The sequence below is a fragment of the Lissotriton helveticus genome, chromosome 5_1, assembly GCF_964261635.1.
Source record: "Lissotriton helveticus chromosome 5_1, aLisHel1.1, whole genome shotgun sequence".
Taxonomy (NCBI): Eukaryota; Metazoa; Chordata; class Amphibia; order Caudata; family Salamandridae; genus Lissotriton; species Lissotriton helveticus.
Window position 1 is genome coordinate 336275773 of NC_136065.1, and position 22923 is coordinate 336298695.

The window sequence follows — 22923 nt, forward strand, 5'->3', positions numbered from 1 at the left end:
TAAAACAATAAATACATATTTTTCTAATTAAAAACAGAAAGAGGCATTTGCTATTCGTTAGAACTGATACAGTCGAATGTCTTGCAATAAATATACATTTTTAAAACATACTTAATTTAAGCAGTATTACTTCCTTTTCCTATACAATATATGAATAATCCTGACACCAATTCTTGTCCCCTGTGCCCAAATTCCAGCTAATATATTACATCAAATGCACTAGACTGTGTCTCTATATTCTCAAAATCTAAGACCCCATCTCCTTCGCACTATCTCCACGGAGAAAAGGTATCTACTTACACTAAAGACAATGGATTGAGTAGTCTTGCTTCTGAGAACTCTTTCGGCATCACAAAGGTGCCTAAAGCCCAGAAGGCGACAAATAGGTTTTATCCATTTCTTCCTTAGATGAGTGTAGGCTGGACACAAAAATAATATATGTGCCTCGTCCTCTCTTATTCCCATAGTGCACAAATCACATTTTGCCAGAACTTCCTTCCCTGCATTATCCACATTACGCACCCATTTAGCAGTATTAGCCTTAATTTGCAGTATGCCGTAGCGAAATTTTAAATACAGAGACTTTGCTAAGGACGGTAGAATCTCATCCATAAAACCTTTGAAACTGCTCACTGTTTTCACACCAAGGAACTTAAGAGTTAGGGCACCTACCCTCGGTTTCCGTAGCGTGGATCTGATAAGGTAGTCCCAATATCTTTCTTTTAGTAGTTTTTTACAGCCCAGGGTCAGACAATCGGGCTCAGCCCAACAATTGTATAGCCCGAGCTTTGTAAACCAATCCTGGATGTGGTTCAACCATATCAGACGAGTCGTGTTTTTTATTTTCATAACTTCCTTTAGGGCATCTCTGTAGTCAGCTAGTTCATCTGTTGCCCAGAGACGTACCCAATATAGCAACGGTCGCAAGGTGGCATGATCATCAGTGCGATGTATGTTAAGGTCCATTGTAAGTGGAAGTAGGGGTGTGCGCCGTGGGATTGCTAATATTTGTCTGAAAAAAATGTTTTCGTGTGTCATAAAGGCACATTTAACTGTGTGGCCCCATAATTCAGCCCCATAGAGTGAAGCAAATTGGGCTTTGAATTTATATAGCTCTAGTGCAGGGGTCACCGCTTTGCAGTAGCTGTTCTTGTGTCTCTTGGCTATTGGGACTAGATTTTGAATAAGAAGAGTTTTACTTCTAACCACTTGAGATTTCCAGTTCATTTTGGTGTCTAGAGTAATACCCAAATAATGAAAACTGTGCACATACTCGATCATTTCATTGTTAACTGTTAGTGTTCTTTTAAAATGTCTGTGAGGATTAACCGCCATATACTTGGTTTTAGACGAGTTAATTTCCAAACCTTTTTCATCACAATAACACCGAAAGGCATCAAGTAGATTTTGTAATCCTCTGGGTGTCTGTGAGATTAAAATAGTGTCATCTGCAAATAACAATGCCGGCACATGTTCACCGCCCAACTTGGGAGAGTCATGCTCGCAGCCCAAGAGGGTGTCCAGTATGTCATTGACGTACAAGGAGAATAGTGTGGGTGCCAACACACATCCTTGCCTCACGCCTCTCCTTATCTCAATGCGCTCAGTCAATTCTCCATTTGGTCCCCATCTCACCCTGGCGTAATTAGCCTCATGAAGATTAATAATCTGATTCAAAATATTCCCAGGGACCCCTTGATCTCTCAATCTCGACCACAGGGCGCCCCTGGGCACAAGGTCAAAAGCCGCCCAGAGGTCGACAAAGGCCACATACAAATGTGCCCTCTTTATATTGATGTACTTCCAGATGATGCATAAGAATCTGAACACTTGATCGACAGTGCTAATTTTCCCTCTAAAACCAGCCTGGTACTTGGTTAGAGTACTAGTTTCCTCCATCCAAGCACTTAGCTTAGTTAATACTTGGCGTGCAAATACCTTCTGAAGGACATTAAGCAGGCTAATAGGTCTGTAATGGGCCGGATTCATTCTGTCGCCCTTTTTAAAGATAGTTACTATTTCGGCGCCCTGCCATGTCTCTGGAATTGGCGCATCCCTTGCAATATTGTTACAAACGCAATTTATATATGGAGCCCATAGCATATTTTCATGTTTCCACAGGTCCCCCGGTATCCTATCCGGCCCAGGTGCTTTCCCGGCTTTGGTTGCCTTAATGGCTGCAATAGTTTCAGCCATACTAAAGGTCAGGGGTATCTCACTTGGGACTGACCCTATTTCATGATTGTCCAGTGTGGGCTCGTTTCCAATCAGGAGGTATAATGTTGCAAAGTGTGAGGTCCACACTTTGGCTTCGAGAAACGTGTCCCTGGCGGGGGTTCCATCTCTGGTACCCCTGGCTATCATGCCCCAAAAGGATACCTGATCGTTTGCTTTGAATGCTTCAAGCAGATCCGACCAAATTTTACCATCCCAACTTTTTTTTGCCTTTGCAAGTGTCCCCTTATATCATTTCCTTTTATCCCTGAGCATTGGCACATCATTACATTTTGTAGCTGCAATTAATTCCTTTTTGGCATGGCGGCAGGCCTTATCGTACCAAACATCCCCTTTGGCTAAATTTCGCTGGCCTGTTTTCATTGGCTTGGTGGCTTTAGTTAGTATTTCTCCCAGTCCCAGAATCATTTTTTCATGGATCCATGTGATAGGGATCTCGTGCAATGGGACATTGTCAAAAGGGGACAAAAGGTCTACATACAGATCGTAGATTCTTTTTACAGTGTACTCATTCCCCAATACCACTGGTCACTTCAGTTCTCTACGATTATTAGACAACAGTGGGTGAATGTTGGTATGCTGACTATGAGGTCCTCCCATATGGGGCAAGTTAAATAATGCCGAACCAATATTCAGATTGAGTGGGAGGTGGTCACTTTCGTGAGGCTCATCCACTACAAGGTCTATTGCCATCGGCCAGAGTGGAATTGAGACCATTATGTAGTCCAAATGGCTACGGCAGGTGCCCCGCTTAAAAGTTGGTCTGCTTGGACTATCAGATGGAAGGCGCCCATTACAGGCTCGCAATCCGTGAGCCGCAGTCAAGCGCAAAATCTGAGCTGCGGCCTTTGAGCATGCTACTGGTGTTTTAGTTTCAATTCCAGGGATATATTGGCATCGTCCTCCTGATCAAAAATACTTTCTAAACCAATTATGGGTTCGAATTTTCTATTAAAATCTCCCCTGATAATAATCAGCGTTTTCTGGTCACAATTCTAGATAATATTATCTAAATGCTCGATGACCTCTACCTCTTTATTTGCCGCAGAGGGCCTGCTGTAAACATTTAAGATGCAGACTTCTCTTTTATTGGCTCCCATGAACCTTATTCCTAAAATATCTGGGCTATTAGAATCAATTTGAGTACAGTCTAGCCTAAAGTAGTTTTTGTCCAGATTGCCAGACCTCCTGAGGGTCTTCCTTTGTTTACATTGCTAGCGGGCACACTAAAAGATTTAAATCCAATTTTTTAATGGGGTTCGACAGCCCAAGTTTCTTGAAATAATATAATGTCGCCGCTCTCAATGTATTCTTGCCACAGAGGGTCGCTCAAATTCTTTTTTAGACCGGCAATATTCCAGGACCTCAGTTTAATGGTGGATGTACTCTCTAGGTCCGGAATTCTACCTTCTGTATTTATGTTCCCAAGCAATGCGGGTGTCATGGGTTCATAGTTAGAGCTCAATTCAGACCTAGCCAGGGGATCGCCTTTGTTTTTATTGGTCTGATTTACTCTTTCCAGGTCAGGGGTATTAGTAACTTCTAGTGGAGGTGGGGCCACTTTTTTAATCTCCCCACCTCTGCCAGTGGATAATTTGCTATTCAGGGTTTTGTCGGTAACCTTATCGCTCAACTCCGAGTCTTTCCCCCTCTTTGCCGGCGGTATAGAAACCAGCTGAAGGCAAGGAAACCATGGTAGCTTTATTTGCTGTCTTTCAGTAACTGTTTTATTATTGTCGCCCACAAGAGCACCCTCCTTTGCAGATAATAAACTCACTTCCTGGTCTCTCATTCAATCAATATCGCCCATCCCATATAACTCTGTGAAGCGATCAAAAATAGGGACACGGAAGTTGTTATCAAAGCTTTTCATTGCCCCTCTTTCTTGGATTTCTAGGAGGTTTTGGGCCGATCGAGGTGCTGGTGGTGGATGGTAAAAATAGCTTAAATCAAACGTGCTAATCCCACTTCTGCCCCTTTGATGGTATTGGTCGCAAATACAGCTGACTACACGCCTGTACCTGAAATTTACAATGACAGAGTCCCCAGGTATGTCCTTCTGCCTTTGCCCCACCCAACCTACTCTGCGGGCAAAGAGAACTTCCCCATTGATGTACTTTGGAAGTGGTCTATTCTCATTTAACCAGAATGTTACTTTGTTTTTAAGCTCAGGGTAGGTTTCGATTTGATCATTTTTTAGCTCTGGGACCCCCGTTAATACAACGACGTACGTGGCCGAGTCGGGTGGTAAGTCGACAGTTTTTAGTCAGGAATTTTTCTGCAACATAATATTAATATTATGTTGCAGAAAAATTCCTGCCTAAAAACTGTCGATAATATTAATATTATTAGTGTCTTTTTCCAAAGCAAGGGTTTCCTTAGGCAGGATTTTTGTGTTTTTTTGCCTTGCCTGTGTCTCCTTCCCTGGCCTCCGTGGATCTCTATCAGAACCAGCTAGCCCTGTCCCAGGAGTTGTGGTAGTCAAACCAGTGTTGACAGGAGCCACAGAGGTCAGGGTGTTTGTTGCTTGGAGTACCGGCTCACTAGCCAGAGCTACTTTGGGCTTCTGGGCGGTTGCAATAGCCAAACTACTGCTGGAAATACGCTCAGTCAACATTTTTAAGGTGTGGAAATTATCTACAGTGGACTGTTCGAATCTCTCCAACCTTTCACTGATTTGTTTTGATCTTTCAACAAGGGGTAGGATTAGAGACTTTACTAGTTGCTCCACCTGTGACATAAATCCATCAAGTAATTGTGACAAAGGAATAGTTGGGTCGGCCCCCAAGGTGCTAATTGGGAGTGGATGGGGAGTAGGTGGCAGTGCTTCGGGTGTTGGTGTGGTGTGTATAATAGCCACCCCTTCTTCTGTTGCATTGTGTGATGTTATTGCGTTTTTTATAATTTTTGTACATCCCCCCTTTTGGACACCCCCTCCTCCTTTCCTCTTTGCAGTACCTAACTTCTTGTCTGTGTTTGTCTTTGTTGTCGGGTCTGTGGTAGCACTAACGGGTAAAACCTTATTGCTAGGGGCACATATTATAGCGTGGGGGCTAATTCCATTTGATCGAGATATTTCTAGGATGCTACCTTCTATATTTTCCGAGTTAGCTCCCTCGCTAATGGGGAGATTTCTGTTGGCATGCCCCTCTGATTGATTTGGGGAAATAGCCAGCATTAGTGGGCCTAAGGAAGACCTCCTTATGTACATTGGTTCAGCCGAAAGGCGATGCTCGGTTAGGGCAATTTCATGCTCTAGAACCGAGGTCGCCCTGGTAATAAAGTTATCCAATGTACCACCCCTACTCTTTTTCCCCTTCTGGCACGAGCCGCCATTAAAACAGATACCGTAATAGTCCAATTTGAATTATTAAACAATCACGTAGCAATCAACCCTAGCATAGAAATTTGTATCAGTATGCAATCAGAAAAATGCTAGCCAGCTTTCAGATCCCTGCAGCCAAGTGCTACAGTCCATTTGTGTTTAAAGCTTACTGTCCGAAGGTAGAGGTGACAATAGGGTGGCCCAGCCTGGCCTCCTCTGGCTGGCCCCGGACGGCCACAGACGGCCACAGACGGCCCGCCCTTTGCCCGGGTTTAGCCTGGTGCAGCCCACACGCGTCCCGCGATGCGGGGCTCTCCTCTGTTCTTAAGCGCCTCCGGGCACGGAATGAGCGTGAGCGGCTTCCTGCTGCTAGGATACCTGGGACATGTAGTCCCCCCCTCTCTGCGGCCGCGCCGGATGTCGGGAGGTTTGCAGCAGCGGAGGGAGACCAGCCCCGGGAGCAGGGAGCAGAGTCAGTGCAGGTACGTTCTCCCCCGAAATGCAAATGGCAATAGCAATACAGCACCCCCTATGTATTTACTATTCCAACAGCAGTCAAATGGGCTACCAAGCTTCTCCTGGGTGTATTTAGTCTCAGCTTTCCTTCTTTCAGCGCCTAAACATGTGAATGCTCCTCCTTTTCCGCTGACTTCGACTCATTTATTTTGTTCAGTTCTCTCTAAAGCAATCCTTCCTCTTCACTGCTGTTTGCCTCACGATGATTCATACCATTATAATTCTGTGCTTTATTTTATTGTAACCGTTTATATAGTATATGTACAGTGCTTGAAAGTGGTTTCTAAATTAGAAAATGTGACATAAGATAAAATGCCTCAGTGGTGCCATCCCTTTGATGTTTTTTTGTCAAAATATAGTCTATAGAAATGTAATATGACCTCAATATTGTATCCTAAATATCATGCACAAGATATCATCCCATTGGGTATACATTTTCCATTATTACATCCAAAGGTGCAATATTTTTGTTAGCAATACATAGGACACAATATTTATGTCCGCTGACAAAGAACGTCTGGTAGCAGACAGGAGTGACCCACCTAGTTGGACCAGTTTCACTTTTCCCATATGGAGGGTCTCCTTTGGCCTCCATCAATACACTGCAAACGAGTTGCCTACCTGAGGAAGAAGGAGCATGTTGAAGATGGAGGCAGTGGCCACTGCAGCGTCGGTGCTGTCTGGGCCGATGACAGCGATGACCCTGGGCACGTAGTCAGCATAATGGTTTTGCAGGTTGATAGCCCCATCCCTGGAGATGAAATCGAGAGCCGGATGGATGTTGTTGTAGATGTAGCAGGAGTCATAGGTTGTGTAGCCCAGGCTGATGCCAGGCAGGAGGGAGCTGGAGTTGTTGATTTCTTGGATGGCAAATCTCATTGCTTGAAAATAGCGGAAGCCCGGCAGATTGATCTGCAAACTGAGGAAGACAGTGATGGGTCAAATATGGCACTGCTGGCTGGTCCAGAATTTGTGGTATTTTTTTTATATCTTGAGTTGACGGTTTCTTGTGCACACTCTATACACTGGTCAGTGTTTAATTGCAAATACTATACCACACTTCAGTGCAGGAAAGAACTGCTGCCTGCAGCATGAGGCTCAATTAGAACAATGTTGGTTTTGTGCCTTCTTTTAAGAAGGTGCAACTCTTCTCACACAACTTTCAATTGGCCAGGTAGAACTTCTTTCACAAAGTATAGAAAGCGTAAAAAAAGTTTAAGTACGCCAAGTGTTTTCTTCAATAAATCATCCTTTTCTCTCCATCCATTGGCTCTACTTAATACATTCATTTGCAAAGCAAGGCCCAACTGCATTCTGGGGTACTGCTCTTCATCAGAGAATGTTTATCATCCGATTGTACAAAGTCATCCCTGGTGTAATGTTGTGACCATGTGCTATTGATGTGCATTCACACCATTACACCAGTGATGGCTATGCTTTACAAATCACATCTGCCATGAACAAAACACTGAATTAAAACTGGTACTGGAATAAAGGTGTGCATTGTATGCATACACATACCATAATTGGCAAATTTCAGTTGTTTTGTGTGTTTGAGTCAGAACATACATATATTTATGGGGTTGTAAGTGGTTCTGTGGATGATGTCTTCAGTGATGTCACTGACCATCTCATAAGTGATGTAATATGTGAGATCATAAGTAGTGTATTGCTGGGGTGTATATTATAGTTAGCTCAGGTAAATATAACTGCTGAATCTCAATGGTTTTGTACAAGTGAAATCTGAGCCTAACTATAAAGTCGAATTCTGTGAAAGATAACCACAGTTGATTTCTGATTGTGAAGTCGGATATTTGATTTATGTTCTGTTATCCATACTTTAATTTTTCTTTCGGTTTGGCCTACGTATAACTTGCCGCATGGGCATTTGATAGCATAGATAGTGTTAGTTGTATCGCAGGTACTGGTATGTTTGAGATCAATTTCATAGCCTTGGGTAGGGTGTCTTAATTTGTTGCCCACTATGACGTTGTCACAGGCCCCTGACGAAGGGTCACATGACCTGACCCGAAATGCATTGGGCAGAGCTATAATGGATATATGTTGACAATCAAAAGAAAGTGATTGACTAACTCGTTATAATGCAAGAAGTAAACTGCATAATCAATAAAAATAGAAATTGATGAAAAAAATGGAGTCATGAATTTGCATCAATGAACTGTTAAAAAAGGAGAAGAAACATTTAAAAGTTTCAAGTGAAACATTAGCGCGCAGTTAGTGAAAGGTGGTTATCTTTCACAGAATTCGCCTGTATATAAGACACGAATAGGCATCGTGTAACAACGTGTAGCGCTAAACAAAATATCACGTACAACCAAAACAAAACGCTCGAAATATAAGTGTGCGCAGAGACCAAAAAACTTTGCCTAACTATAAAGTCCCTGTAACCTGTGCTTTTTTCAGTGAATTTCTAAGATATTTTTTAATTCTATTTCCCAACTATAACATCCCTGTAACCTTTGTTTTTTTCAATGAATTTCTAAGGTTTTTTTTAAATTTTATTTCCTAGCTATAACGTCCCTGTAACCTTTGGTTTTTTTGTGAATTTCTCAAGGCTCCAGCCAGCTCTCTGCCTCCTGCAGGAGCCAGCATTGCTCCTGCATGCAAGGAGCTACTAAAATGCAGCTCCCTGTACAAGGGAACAATAGTTTCATCTGTTTCCCTGCCTGCATGACAGCAGGCAGGGAAACAGATGACAACTCTGCCTCCAGCAAGCAGGAGCGGTTTGACAGCTTCCACTTGCTAGGAGCAGAGATATGTCTGCTCTCACTTGGAGGGAGCTGTTAGCTCCCGGCCCAAGTGAAGGCAAACTGCTATGACCTAGGGGTGGCTGCCCCCAGGGCTATTAAATGGCTCCAGAAAGGTGGGAAGGGGGGGGGGGCATGCAGCCCTCCTTCTTTAGGCCGGGACCACCACCTCCCTATTATTTACATGGCCCCGGGGAGGTGGTGGTCTCCAGGGCTCATGCAAGCAATAGAGAGGAGGGTCCCTACCCCCCTCCTTTTTCCTCATAAAGCCTCGGGTAGGTGGTGGTCCTCAGGGCTCTTAAAGTCACAGGCCTCGCAGCCCTCCACCATTTTGCATAAGACTTGGCCAGCCCCGGGGAGGTGGCGGTGCCTGGGCCAATTTTGGCCATTGGGAGGGGGTCCTCGAGCGCCCTCTCCCCTTATTTAAACAAAAATAAGCCCCCGGGACCTGGCCCACTCTGCGGCAATCCTTTTAAAAAGTGTGGTAACCTGTACCTTTCAAACTTTTTATTTTGGCTGTGGATTCACAACTCCGTCGCGATTTTGTGGCAAACTATATTTTTAATGCTTTTTGCCCTTGCTGGGTCCCAGAGGGACTCAAGTCAGTGCATGCGTTTCCTAAGTGTTTATAAGTGTTAAACATATATAATAAGCTGCAACAAAAAGTTAAATTAGTAAACTAGGTGTACTACTATTTAGTGATACTACTTTTAAGATTTATTATGTGAGTAGCTGTCTGATGGTGTATATCCATGTGCGAGTAGGTGTCTGAGTGGCTCTATGGGTGTGTGAGTGGTTGTATGAGTGAGTGTGTGGCTGTCCTGGTATGTGAATGGGTGTATGAGTAGCAGTATGCATAAGTGAATGACTGTGTGGCTAGCTGTATGAATGAGTGAGTGGATAAGTGAGTGGGGACGTCAGAGGCTGTATAGGTGAGTGATGGTGGGTGTGAGTGGCTGTATGGGTGAGTGAGTGGGTGTCTGAGTGACTGAATGGGTGAGCGAGTGAGTGGGTGTGACTGTATGGGTGAGTGAAAAAATATGAGAGTGGCTATATGAGTGAGTGTGTGCTTGTGTCAGTGACCATATAGGTGAGTGAGTACATGTGTTAGTATATGTACAGATGAGTGGGTGTGTGAGTAACTGTATGAATGAGTGAGTGGCCCTGAGAGTGACTGTATGTGTGAGTGTCTATATAAGTGAGTGAGATGGTGTTTAAGTAGCTGAATAGGTGACTGACTCAGTGTGTGAGTGGCTGTATGGGTGTATGAGTGGCTGTGTAAGTGTCTGTATGACTGGATGTGTGAGTGGCTGTATTGGTCAGTGACTAGGTGAATGAGTGGCTGTATGGGTGAGTTAGTGGTTGTGTGAGTGGCTGTATGGGTCAGTGGATGTGTGAGTGGTTCTAAGAATCAGTGGCTGGGTATGTGAGCACTTGTATGGGTCTGTGAATGGGTATGTGAGTGGTTATGTGGGAGTGGGATTGGTGTATGAGACATTCTATGGTGTGAGTGGCTGTGTGAGTGGTTCTGTGGATGATGACATCAGTGATGTCACTGACCATGCCATGAGTGATGTTACATGTGAGGTCATAAGCAGTGCATTGATGGGGCATAAGTTATAGTTAGCTCAAGTTACTATAACTGCTGAATTTCTATGGCTTTGTACGAGTGAATTCTGAGCCTAACTATAATATCCATGTAACCTTTGAATTCTTCAGTGAATTTCCATGTTTTTTAAAATTCTATTTCCTAACTATAACGTCCCTGTAACCTTTACTTTTTTTCAGTGAATTTCTAAGTGTTTTTACATTTTATTTCCTAACTGTAACCTGCAAACTTAATAATGGGTGTGTTCGTGGTTGTATAGGTCTGTGAGTGGATGTGTGAGTGGCTGTGTGGATCTGTGAGTTGGTGTGTGAGTGCCTGTGTGGGTCTGTGAGTGGTGTTATGGATTTTGGGCATTTGCACACTTAGGGTATGTAAAAGGGTGAACCATGGACTCCGCTCTCATGAGGAGATGACAAAAAAACACTTGCCACAGTCACTACAGATCAATTTGTGCTCCATTAGATCAACAATGCATTTATCTCTATTAAGGACTTCAGATTGTTTTTCAATGTACAATACAAGAGGAAACACATTAGATTTGCCTTCTCCAAGACGTTATGATGTTTTGACTTTACGAAAGTGGAACTTCAACAGAGGCACTTACTATGTTTATATTTTAAGTGCTTCCTGTTGAGGTTTAATTTCTGTGAAATGTGCACCTGGGCCAGAGTGGTACCTTATTTATTCCCAGAAGAGTCCCCAGTTTTGCCAAAAGGGTCTACCCAACTGGATCACTTTCATCTGGTTAATTATTAAGTGCTACCTTGTTGGGTAAATGTCTTGTGCATATTCTGCACTACAGCTGCGTAAAGGAACATGAGGTCATGTTTCCAGCAGCCGCTTCCAGTGGGCATAAGGCAGAGGGTCCAGACTGCACCCATGTCCTGTGACCAATACGCCTGCTTAAAGTACATATTTTCTTCAGGGCAAAGGGCACAGTCAAAAGTTCTATCCGTTAGACCCAACATTATCAAAGATATGAAGTAATTGCTTCTTAGACATGTTAAAATGCCAGTATCAAAAACTGCAGATTTTTTAAACCCTTTGTAGATTTTTGCCGGCTCCTCCATTGCCAACCTGAGCTTCTTCAAGGCAGCACCCAGGATCCTAGAACTAGGCATACAGTGTATGAGAGAGAAATTAATGTATGGCTCCATGTTGGGTTCTGTGCTGCAAGAATGAATCAAAACTCAGGATAGACTGTCACAATGGCACACTATGATCAGTAATATCGAAGACCGCTGACTGGCCCAACAGGACACCATTGGGAATGGGATGCTTCCCCACACATGAATAAATGATCTGGCACACAAGCCAGGGCAAGCTCTGACACATGACTCAGTACATTATTTAATGTTCTAACATTGAAAGATGAAACCAGGTAACCCTCTTACTGGACAAATACCACCTTTTCAAAATTGTACCTAGTAAGGGAAAATTGAATTTCAGATGGTAGTTGTTGAGAACATCAACATTTAAACCAGCTTTTTCAGGAGTGGCTGCAACAGCAACATTTGTGTTATCAACCCTTTATTACTGCTAACAGTAGCTATTTTCTTCATTAACCACGTGCCCGTTGCATCTATCCATGTTTAAAATCTAATCGAACAGCATAATATTTCTCTGCGTAAGCTGCCAAAACATACCTATAGCTCACTATGGGAAACATCCTTTACAACGCAACTAAAACAATGCACTACCATTACAACTAAACTTTTACAACGCAGGATCCATTACAACGCATGCCATTACAACGCATGCCATTACAACCCAGATGCTATTACAACGCATGCCATTACAACGTAAGTATGGGTAAGTATTTAATTTAATTTGAACCCCTACACCATCCAACACTTACCCTACAATTACGCCCCTTTGGAGTTAGAATAGTAATTTCAACCCCTACACTATCCAACACTTACCCTACTATTACGCCCCCCTGGAGTTAGAATAGTAATTTTAACCTCTACACTATCCAACACTTACACTACTATTACATTCCCATTAATTAAAAAAAAAATACTTACCCATACTTACGTTGTACTGGCATGCGTTGTAATAGCAGCTACGTTGTAATGGCATGCGTTGTAATGGATCCTGCGTTGTAAAAGTTTTGTTGTAATGGTATGCGTTGTGAAAGTATGCGTTGTAACGTCATACATCCGCTCACTATGGTGATCTCCCAGGTATCCACTTCGGTTCAGCGCTGGCATAAGCTTAAACTACCTTCAATGATACGGATACATCGCACAATTCTCCACATTGCACACCTACCTGCCGCAGTTCTCCACCACAGGTGTGCTACGGGGCGGGAGGCTGGCAGTGGGAGCATGGAACGTGAAGAGTCCACCGATGTTAAAGTCTCCGTGGGACACAAAGTCTGAGCCGCTTCCCATCTGTTGGCAATGCAGAAACTCAGGAGCCATACACAGCAAAAGGAAGGTGAGCATCGTCCCAGGGCCGGAAAGTTGATGGACCTTCAAAATGCCAAAGCTATTATCTCCCCCCTCACCTTCTCAGCCTCCTCGCCCTCTTGCCTAATTCTGCTCTTCCTTCTCTCAATCACTCTCTCTTTCTAGCCTCTTTATTTTTCTGTTATGTAGTCCTCTACAGCTTTCTTTTATCCCCTTCTCCCTCTTCAATTTTCGGTGTCCACTCTTTTCCTTATTTTCTTTTTTCCTACTTTTTTCCTTCCTCGTGTTGTACTTTTGTGTCCCTTTCAAATATATATATATTTATTATTGTTTTTGTTATATTTTTCTCTTACAGTTTCTTCCTCTCCACTCTCTCCTTTTAATTCTCAGGCTCTCAATGTTTGCAATTTTCTCATCTCCTTTCTCTCTCGCTTCTCTTACTCTACCTTCTCGCGGTTTCCTTCTCTGCCTCTTCTCTTTCTTCTCACTCTTCTTCCTTTTTATTCATTTCCACGCTCTGACCCCTGTGTGTCTGTCTCTCTCTTTCTCTGACTGGTGAGCTTTCTGTCCCTAGAGTACATTTCCACAAATCTTGAAACTCAGTAAATAATGTGCTAGATATGCAAAAGGTCTTGTACATAAGAAAGCTATTTGCATATTTCCACGCTGCTCTGGTAGAGAGGTTTGAATGTTAGCAAACAGCCTGGTACCCAGCCTCTTACTTAGTTACAGCAGGTGCAAGAGGCCGTCAAAGGAGGACCGCAATACGTGACGTCGTTTCGGCCCGAGAAGTAAAGGAAACGGCGCTGCCTTACAGTGGTGCACGACGACATTCTGCGTCAGCAGCACCTGCAGCAGTGCGTCACGCCGTTCAGTGCCGCACATTCTCTAATGGCTGCGTCACGTCGTTCAGCGCCAACACCGTCCCGAAGGATGCGTCAGATCCTTATCTGCTGACACCGCACCGAAAAGCTGGCAAAAACTGACTGGGCTTGTTCCAAAGCAACCCAACTGTGGACACCCTGAAAACAAAACTGGCTTCTTGCAGTTTAGGAAAGTACCTAGCGGTCTGAGCCAAGGAGTCAGATTTTAATAGCACTTAAGAAGCTTTAGTATATTGTACTATGATATATATATATATTTTTTTTTTGCATGGTTATATTGCGCGAACTCGACCCGAAGGTATTGGAGCGCTTTACATGAGCACCAGTTACGTTATACAAGTACACACTAATTTAAATAAATAAATAAATAAATAAATTTGGATAGGCACAGGAAGAGTGAGTGATTTGCCCAGAATCACTGGATGTGGAGTCGACCCGAGGCTCGAATCTTGGTTTTCCAGCTCCAAAGCTGGCTGTCTAGAGACCAGCCGCGGCCGGCAGTAGGAGTACCTGCAGGGCGGTGACATGGGGAGGGGGAGGGGCAGGGTGGGGGTTAGTAATGTCTGGTTTATGGAGTTTTATCGGTAAGTAAACATTTAAATAAATAAAACGAATTTTTTTGCGCGCACTGCATCGCATTTGGTGATGCAGTGCACTCAACGAAATTAGTTTTATTTATTTAAATGTTTACTTACCTGGGAAGCTCCGTAATCCATACATTACTACCCCCCACCCTGACCATTCCCCTCCCCACGTCACCGCCCTGCAGGTACTCCTACTGCCGGCCGCGGCTGGGTGAGACCACATCCTCTCCCTGATGACGTGATATGACGTGTTCAGCCACCACTGGCAACCAAGCATTAGGGCCTAGTCATGAAAGTAGGTTCACAGCATAACATAATTCATTTACAACCACCTGGAGTTCACAAAAGGGTTTCTGGTGCATGACCTGGTCTACAGTGAATATGCGGTTCCCAGTGCAGTTGTGAGCCCGTGCCCACACTATGATCAACGTTTGGGTGAAAAGTGGGCCAGATCTTTGAAGTCCTCTATCTGTTTTTCACTATGCTTTCTGTCAAGCCTACGTTTTGAGCATCTGGGCTCAGTATTGCAGCCAAGGCCCAACGCCATCCCCAGAATCACACGGGCACTACCACCCCTCAAGTTTTTGTCCCACTTCATCAGAAGGACGACGAAAACGAGAAAGGAAAGGCTTGGGGTCTGTCTACATAGTTGTCTGCTGAAGTTAGCGGTAGCCAATGTCCTGGGTTCCAAAAGTGCAGTAAACGTAGGCCGAAATTTGGCAATGGTTTCACATTGAGGCTGGTTGAGGCTGTAGGGGGTTGTATTTACTAGGTGAGGGAGAACATGATGAATTGGGCACCATTTGGACTGCAACGTGTATGAGGATGACTCTCTTGGGTGTGTGGGTGGGAGAAAATATCAAGGGTGCTTCTGTTTGGTTTTAAAGCTAAATCAGCATATTCCTTATCGGCAAATATCCTTTAACTGAGCAAGTTATATGCTTGGAAGGGAATCAGCTGCTCTCTGAACAGTTTTGGCTGTGGAAAGGCTGGTATGGACCAATACAGCCAGATCAACGCGAAGGTCGGGAGATAATGAAAAATGACTTGATTACTTACCAGTAATCTTTATTACCATGAGTCATAGGGTCCGATTTATATATTGGTCGCTATGTGTACTCTGTCACAACAGAGTGTACATGCCGCCAATATGAAGGTACCACCGTTCAATTTAAATGAGGGTGGACCTTCAGTTTGGCCACGGCAGAGACTACTCTGTCTCCACCGTGGCCAAACTTCTCTGATGGCCCTAGGGAGTCAGGGCCCATCTGAAAAATGTCTACATGTCCGCCAGCCCAATTTGGATGGACGAACATGTAGCCTTTTGGCTAGGTCACAGCCGACCAGACAGCATAGTTGTATGGTATGCAAAAGTCATCTTGTGGAGTTTCAGAAAGTTGACCTGGCAGTGCATTCTGCCCGTCGCTTGCCATTTGCTTTGCGGTTTGTAGCTTACATTTTCTTGCTTCCCATTTGCTGGCTTTATTTGATTTAGGCTGTCCGGCTTGAGTTTATACCTCCCCATGCAACTCTGTGTTTACAGTTTTCTTCCACAAACTCATTTTCTATAATAAACAGGCCTGTAAATCTTGTTCTTATCTCGTCACATTTGCTGGGCATTCAAGGACCGAGGTCAAATGTCAGGCGCTGTCTTCCGAGGGCGCTAGTTTTTCTTGTTACTGAAACCTACCCTCCTCCTCTTGTTATTAAAGTACCTCCATGTCTGTCGGAAAGCCTTTGATTTTTTGGTACATTGTATACCTACTTATGGTTTCATTTTGCCTCCGAAGCATGGCAAATTTGACAGTTTGTGTTCATGTTGCGTTTGCTCCATTCCTGTTTTGAAAACTTTTTGTCATTGTTTAATTTGAATTGTGCATTCATATTAGACTGTGTGCAAAGATTGTGGTCTTTTTCAAATTAGGTTTTCATCATTTAGTTGTTGGCAATAGCAGAAAATACAGAAATAATTATGTGCGGTATATTCAAAGAGATGATGGCATTATGGTAGACTAATCAGTTTATCGGCCGGGCTGGTGCCTCTGAAAGGCCGTTAGGTGCAGACTCATTACATATGACTGACTCACTCCAGCCCGTTTGGCCTTTCCACAAATCACAGATCAGTTTATGTGCCAGGATGGCCGTGAGTACATCTATGCAGACTGCTGCTGAGCTGCTGGGTTCACAGCATGATGAGGGAGCATACCACAGAAAGCTGTCTTAAAGTAGCACATCAGTGTCTCCACGAAAGTGTTCCTCGCTATAAAGGAGTTCATGGAGAGACAGTGATTTGTTTGAGGGCTGTCCACAAAGAAGCCTTATTCCACCCATTTCCATCTAGCCTCCTTGCAGTGACGAAGCAACATAGCTTTTGGCAACCACCATTGCATATCGAATAGAGCTCTTACATTTCAGCAGGGTGGGGGACTCATACAGATTAACGGATCATTTTTTCCATCAATGCAGACGTGAAGGAACCCCAAAAAGAATCCAATAGAGTTGTGCGTAGTGTGCTGTGATTAAAAGATATCTCCTGGAAAATGTAAAATATATGCCTTTATTTATTTATCTGGAACAGGGCTTTGCATTCTGAATGTAAGCTTCACCCCACCGATATGTACCACTTAAGGACGGCCCATTCTATAGAATGTTTATAGTCAACCAGTAACACTGCCTTCATATCCAAGATCCTATTTGTTTACATGCTGGTAGCCTGTGCAAAGGCGTAGATGTGATCGCTCAATTAAAAGAAGCATTGGCAAAGCCAATAGGTCTCCCCTATGCTAGATCTATTGGCTTTGTCAATGTTTTTTTTAGCCATATTGTACAGCAGCGCTGCTTCAGTGAGCATGGCATCCTTCCGACGCAGCCCTGCAGCAAACAGTAAAATTGGACAGCACTTCCTGCCATATGTGGGTTTGGTAGGTTTTCCTAGATGGCTGCCGACCACGGGACCAAAAACACAGATACCCCTTTGTATCCGAAAATGACCTGGTTTTGCAAGGGGGGTACATTAGTTTTTGGTCCTGGGCTTGGCGGCCATCTAGGGAAACCTACCAAACCCATACATTTCTGAAAACTAGAGACCCGGGGGATTCTAGGAAGGTATGGCTTGCATAGATCCCCCAACGTTTCTCTACCCAAAATCCCCTGCAAACCTCAAATTTTGATGAAAGAAATCGCTTTTTCCTCCAAATTCTGTGGGGGAAAGTTGTAGGATCACCAGGCTGACACAAATGGACTACCACCCAGTGTTCCTCCAGGTCTACCCATAAAAATGGTACCCTTTTTTGTGTGGGTAGGCATAGTGGCTACAACAGGAAATGGCCCAAATCGTACTGTGGAGACTTCAGAATTACCTATAACAAAACTACCTGGCTTTGGGGTGGGGGCACCTGTTTTTTTGGCCCCGGGCTCACCGCCATCTACGGAAACCTACCAAACCCACACATTTCTTAAAACTAGAGACCCTAGGGTGCCCAATGAGGTATGGATTGCGTGGATACCCCAGAATTCTGTGCAAATCTCAACTTTAGCTGAAAAAAACCCTACTTTTCCACATATTGTTGTGTAGAATCAACGTGCCGGCACAAATGTCCTACCCCACAGCGATCTCCTTAGTGTCCCGAGAAAAATGATACCTCACTTGTGTGGGTGTCCTATGCAGAATTGGGTTAGAACGTATTTTTAAAAAAAATTTGCGCTTAGAATTCTTGGTGCTATACCCTTAATCCCTATGTTTTTGGCTCTTCCCAGTCACAGGCCCTTGCCCCACCCACACAAGTGACATATCGTTTTACTCTGGGGACTGCGGGGAACGCTGTGGGGGAGGACATTTGTGCCGGCACGGTGATTCCACCCAAAATATGTGGAAAATGTGGGGTTTTTCAGCTAAATTTGAGGTTTGTAGGGCAATCTGGGTAGGAAAACGTTGGGGGATCCACACAAGCCATACCTCGCTGGACTCCCCGGGTGTCCAGTGTTCAGAAATGTGTGGGTTCGGTAGTTTCCCAAGATAGCCGCCGAGCCCGGGGCCAAAAATCCAGGTGACCTCCCTTGCACAACCAGGTTCTTTTGTGATAGGTACTTTAGATGTCTCCTCAATACGCGTTGGGCCCTTGCCTCTTGCAGGTACTTGATCCACCCACGCGCGTGAGTTATCTTTTTTATCGGGAGACCTGGGGGAACGATGGGTGGTATGAAATTTGTGGATCAACGTAGATTCCAGAACTTTTCCACACAGAAATTTGAGAAAAAAGTGATTTTTTAAGCTAAATTTGAGGTTTGCAGGGCATTCTGGTTAGGAAAACGTTAGGGGACCCTCGCAAGCCATACCTCGCTGGTCTCCCCGGGTGTCTAGTTTTCAGAAATGTGTGGGTTTGGTAGGTTTACCAAGATGGCCGCTGAGCCCAGGGTCAAAAACCCAGGTGACTCCCTTGCAAAACCAGGTTGTTTTGTGATAGGTCCTTTTGATGTCTCCTCATTACGTTTTGGGGCCCTGCATGTCGCAGGTACTTGACCCACCCACGTGAATGAGGTAACATTTTTATCGGGAGACCTGTGGGAATGCTGGGTGGTTGGAAATGTGTGGATACACGTAGATTCCAGAATTTTCCCACACAGAAATCTGAGAAAAATTAGATTTTATTTATCAAAATATGAGGTTTGCTGGGGATTCTATGTAGGGAAACATTGGGGGAGCCAAGCAAGGTATACCTCCCTGGACTCCCCTGGGTCTCTAGTTTTCAGAAATGTGTGGGTTTGGTAGGTTTCCCTAGATGACTGCCGACCCCGGGACCAAAAACGCAGGTGCCCCTTATGTTTCGGAAAATGACCTGGTTTTGCAAGGGGGGTCACGTGAGTTTTTGGTCCCAGGCCTGGGCTTGGCTGCCATCTTGGGAAACCCACTAAACCCACACATTTCTGAAAAGTAGAGACCCGGGGAAGTCCTGAAAGGTATGGTTTGCGTGGATCCCCCAACGTTTCTCTACCCAGAATCCCCTGCAAACCTCAAATTTTGTTGAAAAAATAACTTTTTTCTGAAATTTGTGTGTGGGAAAGTTGTAGGATCAAAGGGCAGACACAAATTTCCTACCACTCAGCGTTCCCCCAGGTCTCCCGATAAAAATTAATTCCTCAGTCGCGTGGGTGGGTCAAGTACCTGTGACAGGCAAGGGCCCAAAATGTATGAAGGAGACATCAAAATGACCTATCACAAAACAACCTGGTTTTGCAAGGGGACTCACCTACTAAATGTTTGGCCCTGGCTTGGCGGCCATCATGGGAAACCTACTAAAGCCACACATTTCTGAAAACTAGACACCCAGGGGAGTCCAGCGAGGTATGGCTTGCGTGGGTCCCCTAACGTTTTCCTACCCAGAATCCACTGCAAACCTCAAATTTAGCTGAAAGATCACTTTTTTTCTCAAATTTCTCTATGGGAAAGTTCTGGAATCTACGTGGATCCACGAATTTCCTACCACTCAGCGTTCCCCTTGATCTCCCGATAAAAATGATACCTCACTCGCGTGGGTGGGTCAAGTACCCGTGACAGCCAAGGGCCCAAAACGTATTGAGGAGACATCAAAATTACCTATCACAAAACAACCTGGTTGTGCAATGGTGGTCACCTGGGTTTTTGGCCCCGGGCTCAGCGGCCATCTTGAGAAACTACCACACCTACACATTTCTGAAAACTAGACACCCCGGGGAGTCCAGCGAGGTATGGCTTGCATGGATCCCCTAACGTTTTCCAAACCAGAATGCCATGCAAACCTCAAATTTAGCTGGAAAAAACATATTTTCCCAAAAACTTTGGGTGGAATCACCGTGCCGGCACAAATGTCCTACCCCACAGCGTTCCCCCCAGTCTCCCGAGTAAAATGGTACCTCACTGTGATACCTCAAAAAAACAGGCGCCTCCCCACAAAACCAAGCAGTTTTGTTATAGGTAATTTTGAAGTCTCCACATTACTACTTGGGCCATTTCCTGTTGCAGCCACTATGCCTACCCACACAAGTGAGGTGCCACTTTTATCGGGAGACCTGTGGAAAAGCTGGGTGGTAGGACATTTTGTGTCAGCCCGGTGATCCTACAACTTTCCCACACAGAAATATGAGACAAAATAGATTTTTTCAACAAAATTTGAGGTTTGCAGGGGATTCTAGGTAGGGAAATGTTGAGGGACCCACGCAAGCCATACCTTGCTGGACTCCCCCGGGTGTCTAGTATTCAGAAATGTGTGGGTTTGGTAGATTTCCCAAGTTGGGTGCCGAGCCCGGGGCCAAAAACCTATCCTGGGCATAGTTCGTGTGGTAGCGCTACGCGTAGCTACGTGAAACTACGCAAAGTGCACTTCGCACTACGTAAGCTAGGCGAACTGCATAGTGCGGTAGACTTGGATGCTAAGGTACTTCTGATTATTTACATTCATTTCCATTGAAATGAATGGGCACTCCATGACGAGCATCCAAGTGGTTAACCACTTGGATGCTAATGACAAGGGTAACTCGTCATGGAGTGCCCATTCATTTCAATGGAAATGAATGTAAATAATCAGAAGTACCTTAGTTAACTACCGCACTACGCAGTTCACTGATTGCACAGTGCCGGATGCTTGTCCGCACTGTGCAATCATTGCTAACCGCATCTTGCACAGTGCAAGCAGTCGTTTTCTGCCGCTCAAGGAGAGTTGTACTGGAGTGGTAGCTTTCTCAATGCGGACTGGTAGTTTCTCATCGCGAGTGGTCACAAGCATACGCGACCACTAGCAATGAGTAACTTGATGTTGCTGATGGCGAACGAGGAAAAAGTCTCGCCGGGATGTTATTTTGCTCGCTCGCGGTCGCCAACTTGACGTTGAGGACCGCAAGCAAGCGAAAATGCCTGCTACGTGTTTTTGCACTGTGCTACGTGCAATTCGCTTAGCGCGTAGTTGCGCAAACTACGCACGCTCCGCGAGTGTAGCGTAGTCCTAAGCCCAGGGTTACCAAAAACCCAGGTGACTCCCCTTGCAGAACCAGGTTGTTTTGTGATAGGTCATTTTGATGTCTCCTCAATACGTTTTGGGCCCTTGCCTATCGTGCGAACTTGGGCACCCACATGAGTGAGGTACAATTTTTATTGGGAGACCTGGGGGAGCACTGGCTGGTGGGAAATTTGTGGATCTACGCAGATTCCAGAACTTTCTACCACAGAAATGTGAGGAAGATGTGTTTTTGTTTTACAACGTTTGAGGTTTGCAAGGAATTCTGGGTAACAGAACCTGGTGAGAGCCAGACAAGTCACCCCATCCTAGATTCCCCTGGGTGTCTAGTTTTTAAAAATGTATAGTTTTGCTCATTTTCCCTAGGTGCCAGCAGAGCTAGGGTTCGAAATCCACAGGTAGGCACTTTGCAAAAAAAGGGTCAGTTTTCACTATGAAAATTTAATGTGTCCACGTTGCGTTTCCTGTCGCAGCCACCAGGCCTACCTACACAAGTGAGGTACCATTTTTCTTGGAAGACTATGGGGAATGCGGGGTGTGTGGAATTTTGTGGATACAAGCAGATTCCAGAACGTTCCACCACAGAAATATGAGGAAGATGTTCTATTTGGGACAAATTTTGAGGTTTGCAAGGTATTCTGGGTAACAGAACCTGGTGAGAGCCTGACAAGTTACCCAATCCTGGATTTCCCTGGGTGTCTACTTTTTAAAAATGTATAGGTTTGCTTGGTTTCCCCGAGTGTCGGCAGAGCTAGGGTTCAAAATATACAGGTAGGCACTTTGCGAAAAAGGTCAGTTTTCACTGTGAAAATGTGGTGTGTCCATGTTGCATTTTGGCCCGTTTCCTGTCGTGGGCCCTAGTCCTACCCACAGAAGTGAGGTACAATTTTTCTCTGAAGACTTTTGGAAAATGCGGGGTGGGTAGAATTTTGTGGTTCCACGCAGATTCCAGAACTTTCCACCACAGAAATGTGAGGAAAATGTATTTTTTAACAAAGTTTTAGGTTTGCAAAGAATTCTGAGTAACATAACCTGGTGAGAGCCAGACAAGTTATCCCATCTTGGATTCCACAGGGTGTCTACTTTTTAAAAACCTATAGGTTTGCTCGGTTTCCCTATGTGCCGGCAGAGCTATGCTTCAAAATCTAGAGCTAGGCACTTTGCAAACAAAGGGTCAGTTTTCACTGTACAAATGTGGTGTGCCCACGTTGTGGTTTGGGCCGTTTCCTGTCACGGGCACTAAGCCTACCCACACAAGTGAGGTATCATTTTTATCGGAAGACTTTAGGGAATGCGGGGTGGGTGGAAGTTTGTGGATCTGCGCAGATTCCAGAACTTTCCATCACAGAAATGTGAGTTTTTTTTTTTTTTACAAAGTTTGAGGTTTGCAAGGGATTCTGGGTAACAGAACTGAGTGACAGCCACACAAGTCACCACATCCTGGATTCCCCTGGGTGTCTAGTTTTGAAAAATGTATAGGTTTGCTAGGTTTCCTTAGGTGCCAGCTGCGCTAGGACACAGAATCCAGAGGTAGGCACATTCCGCAAAAAAGAATGTGCCTAGTGGGCTTACTGCAGCTCTGGGGAGGGGAAAATCGGGGGC

The 22923-nt window shown here is 44.6% G+C and overlaps 1 protein-coding gene across 1 annotated transcript in view; it reads right to left on the reverse strand.

The window, feature by feature from the left end:
• Positions 1-12849, reverse strand: part of LOC144752471 (taste receptor type 1 member 2-like) — a 104010-nt gene extending 91161 nt beyond the window's left edge. Inside the window, exons 1-2 of the mRNA XM_078640394.1 lie at positions 12728-12849; positions 6698-6995 (exon numbers count right to left, since the gene is read on the reverse strand). Of these exons, the coding sequence (XP_078496520.1) occupies positions 6698-6995; positions 12728-12849 (420 nt within the window). The remainder of the gene's footprint in view (positions 1-6697; positions 6996-12727) is intronic.
• Between the last annotated feature and the right edge of the window lie 10074 nt (positions 12850-22923).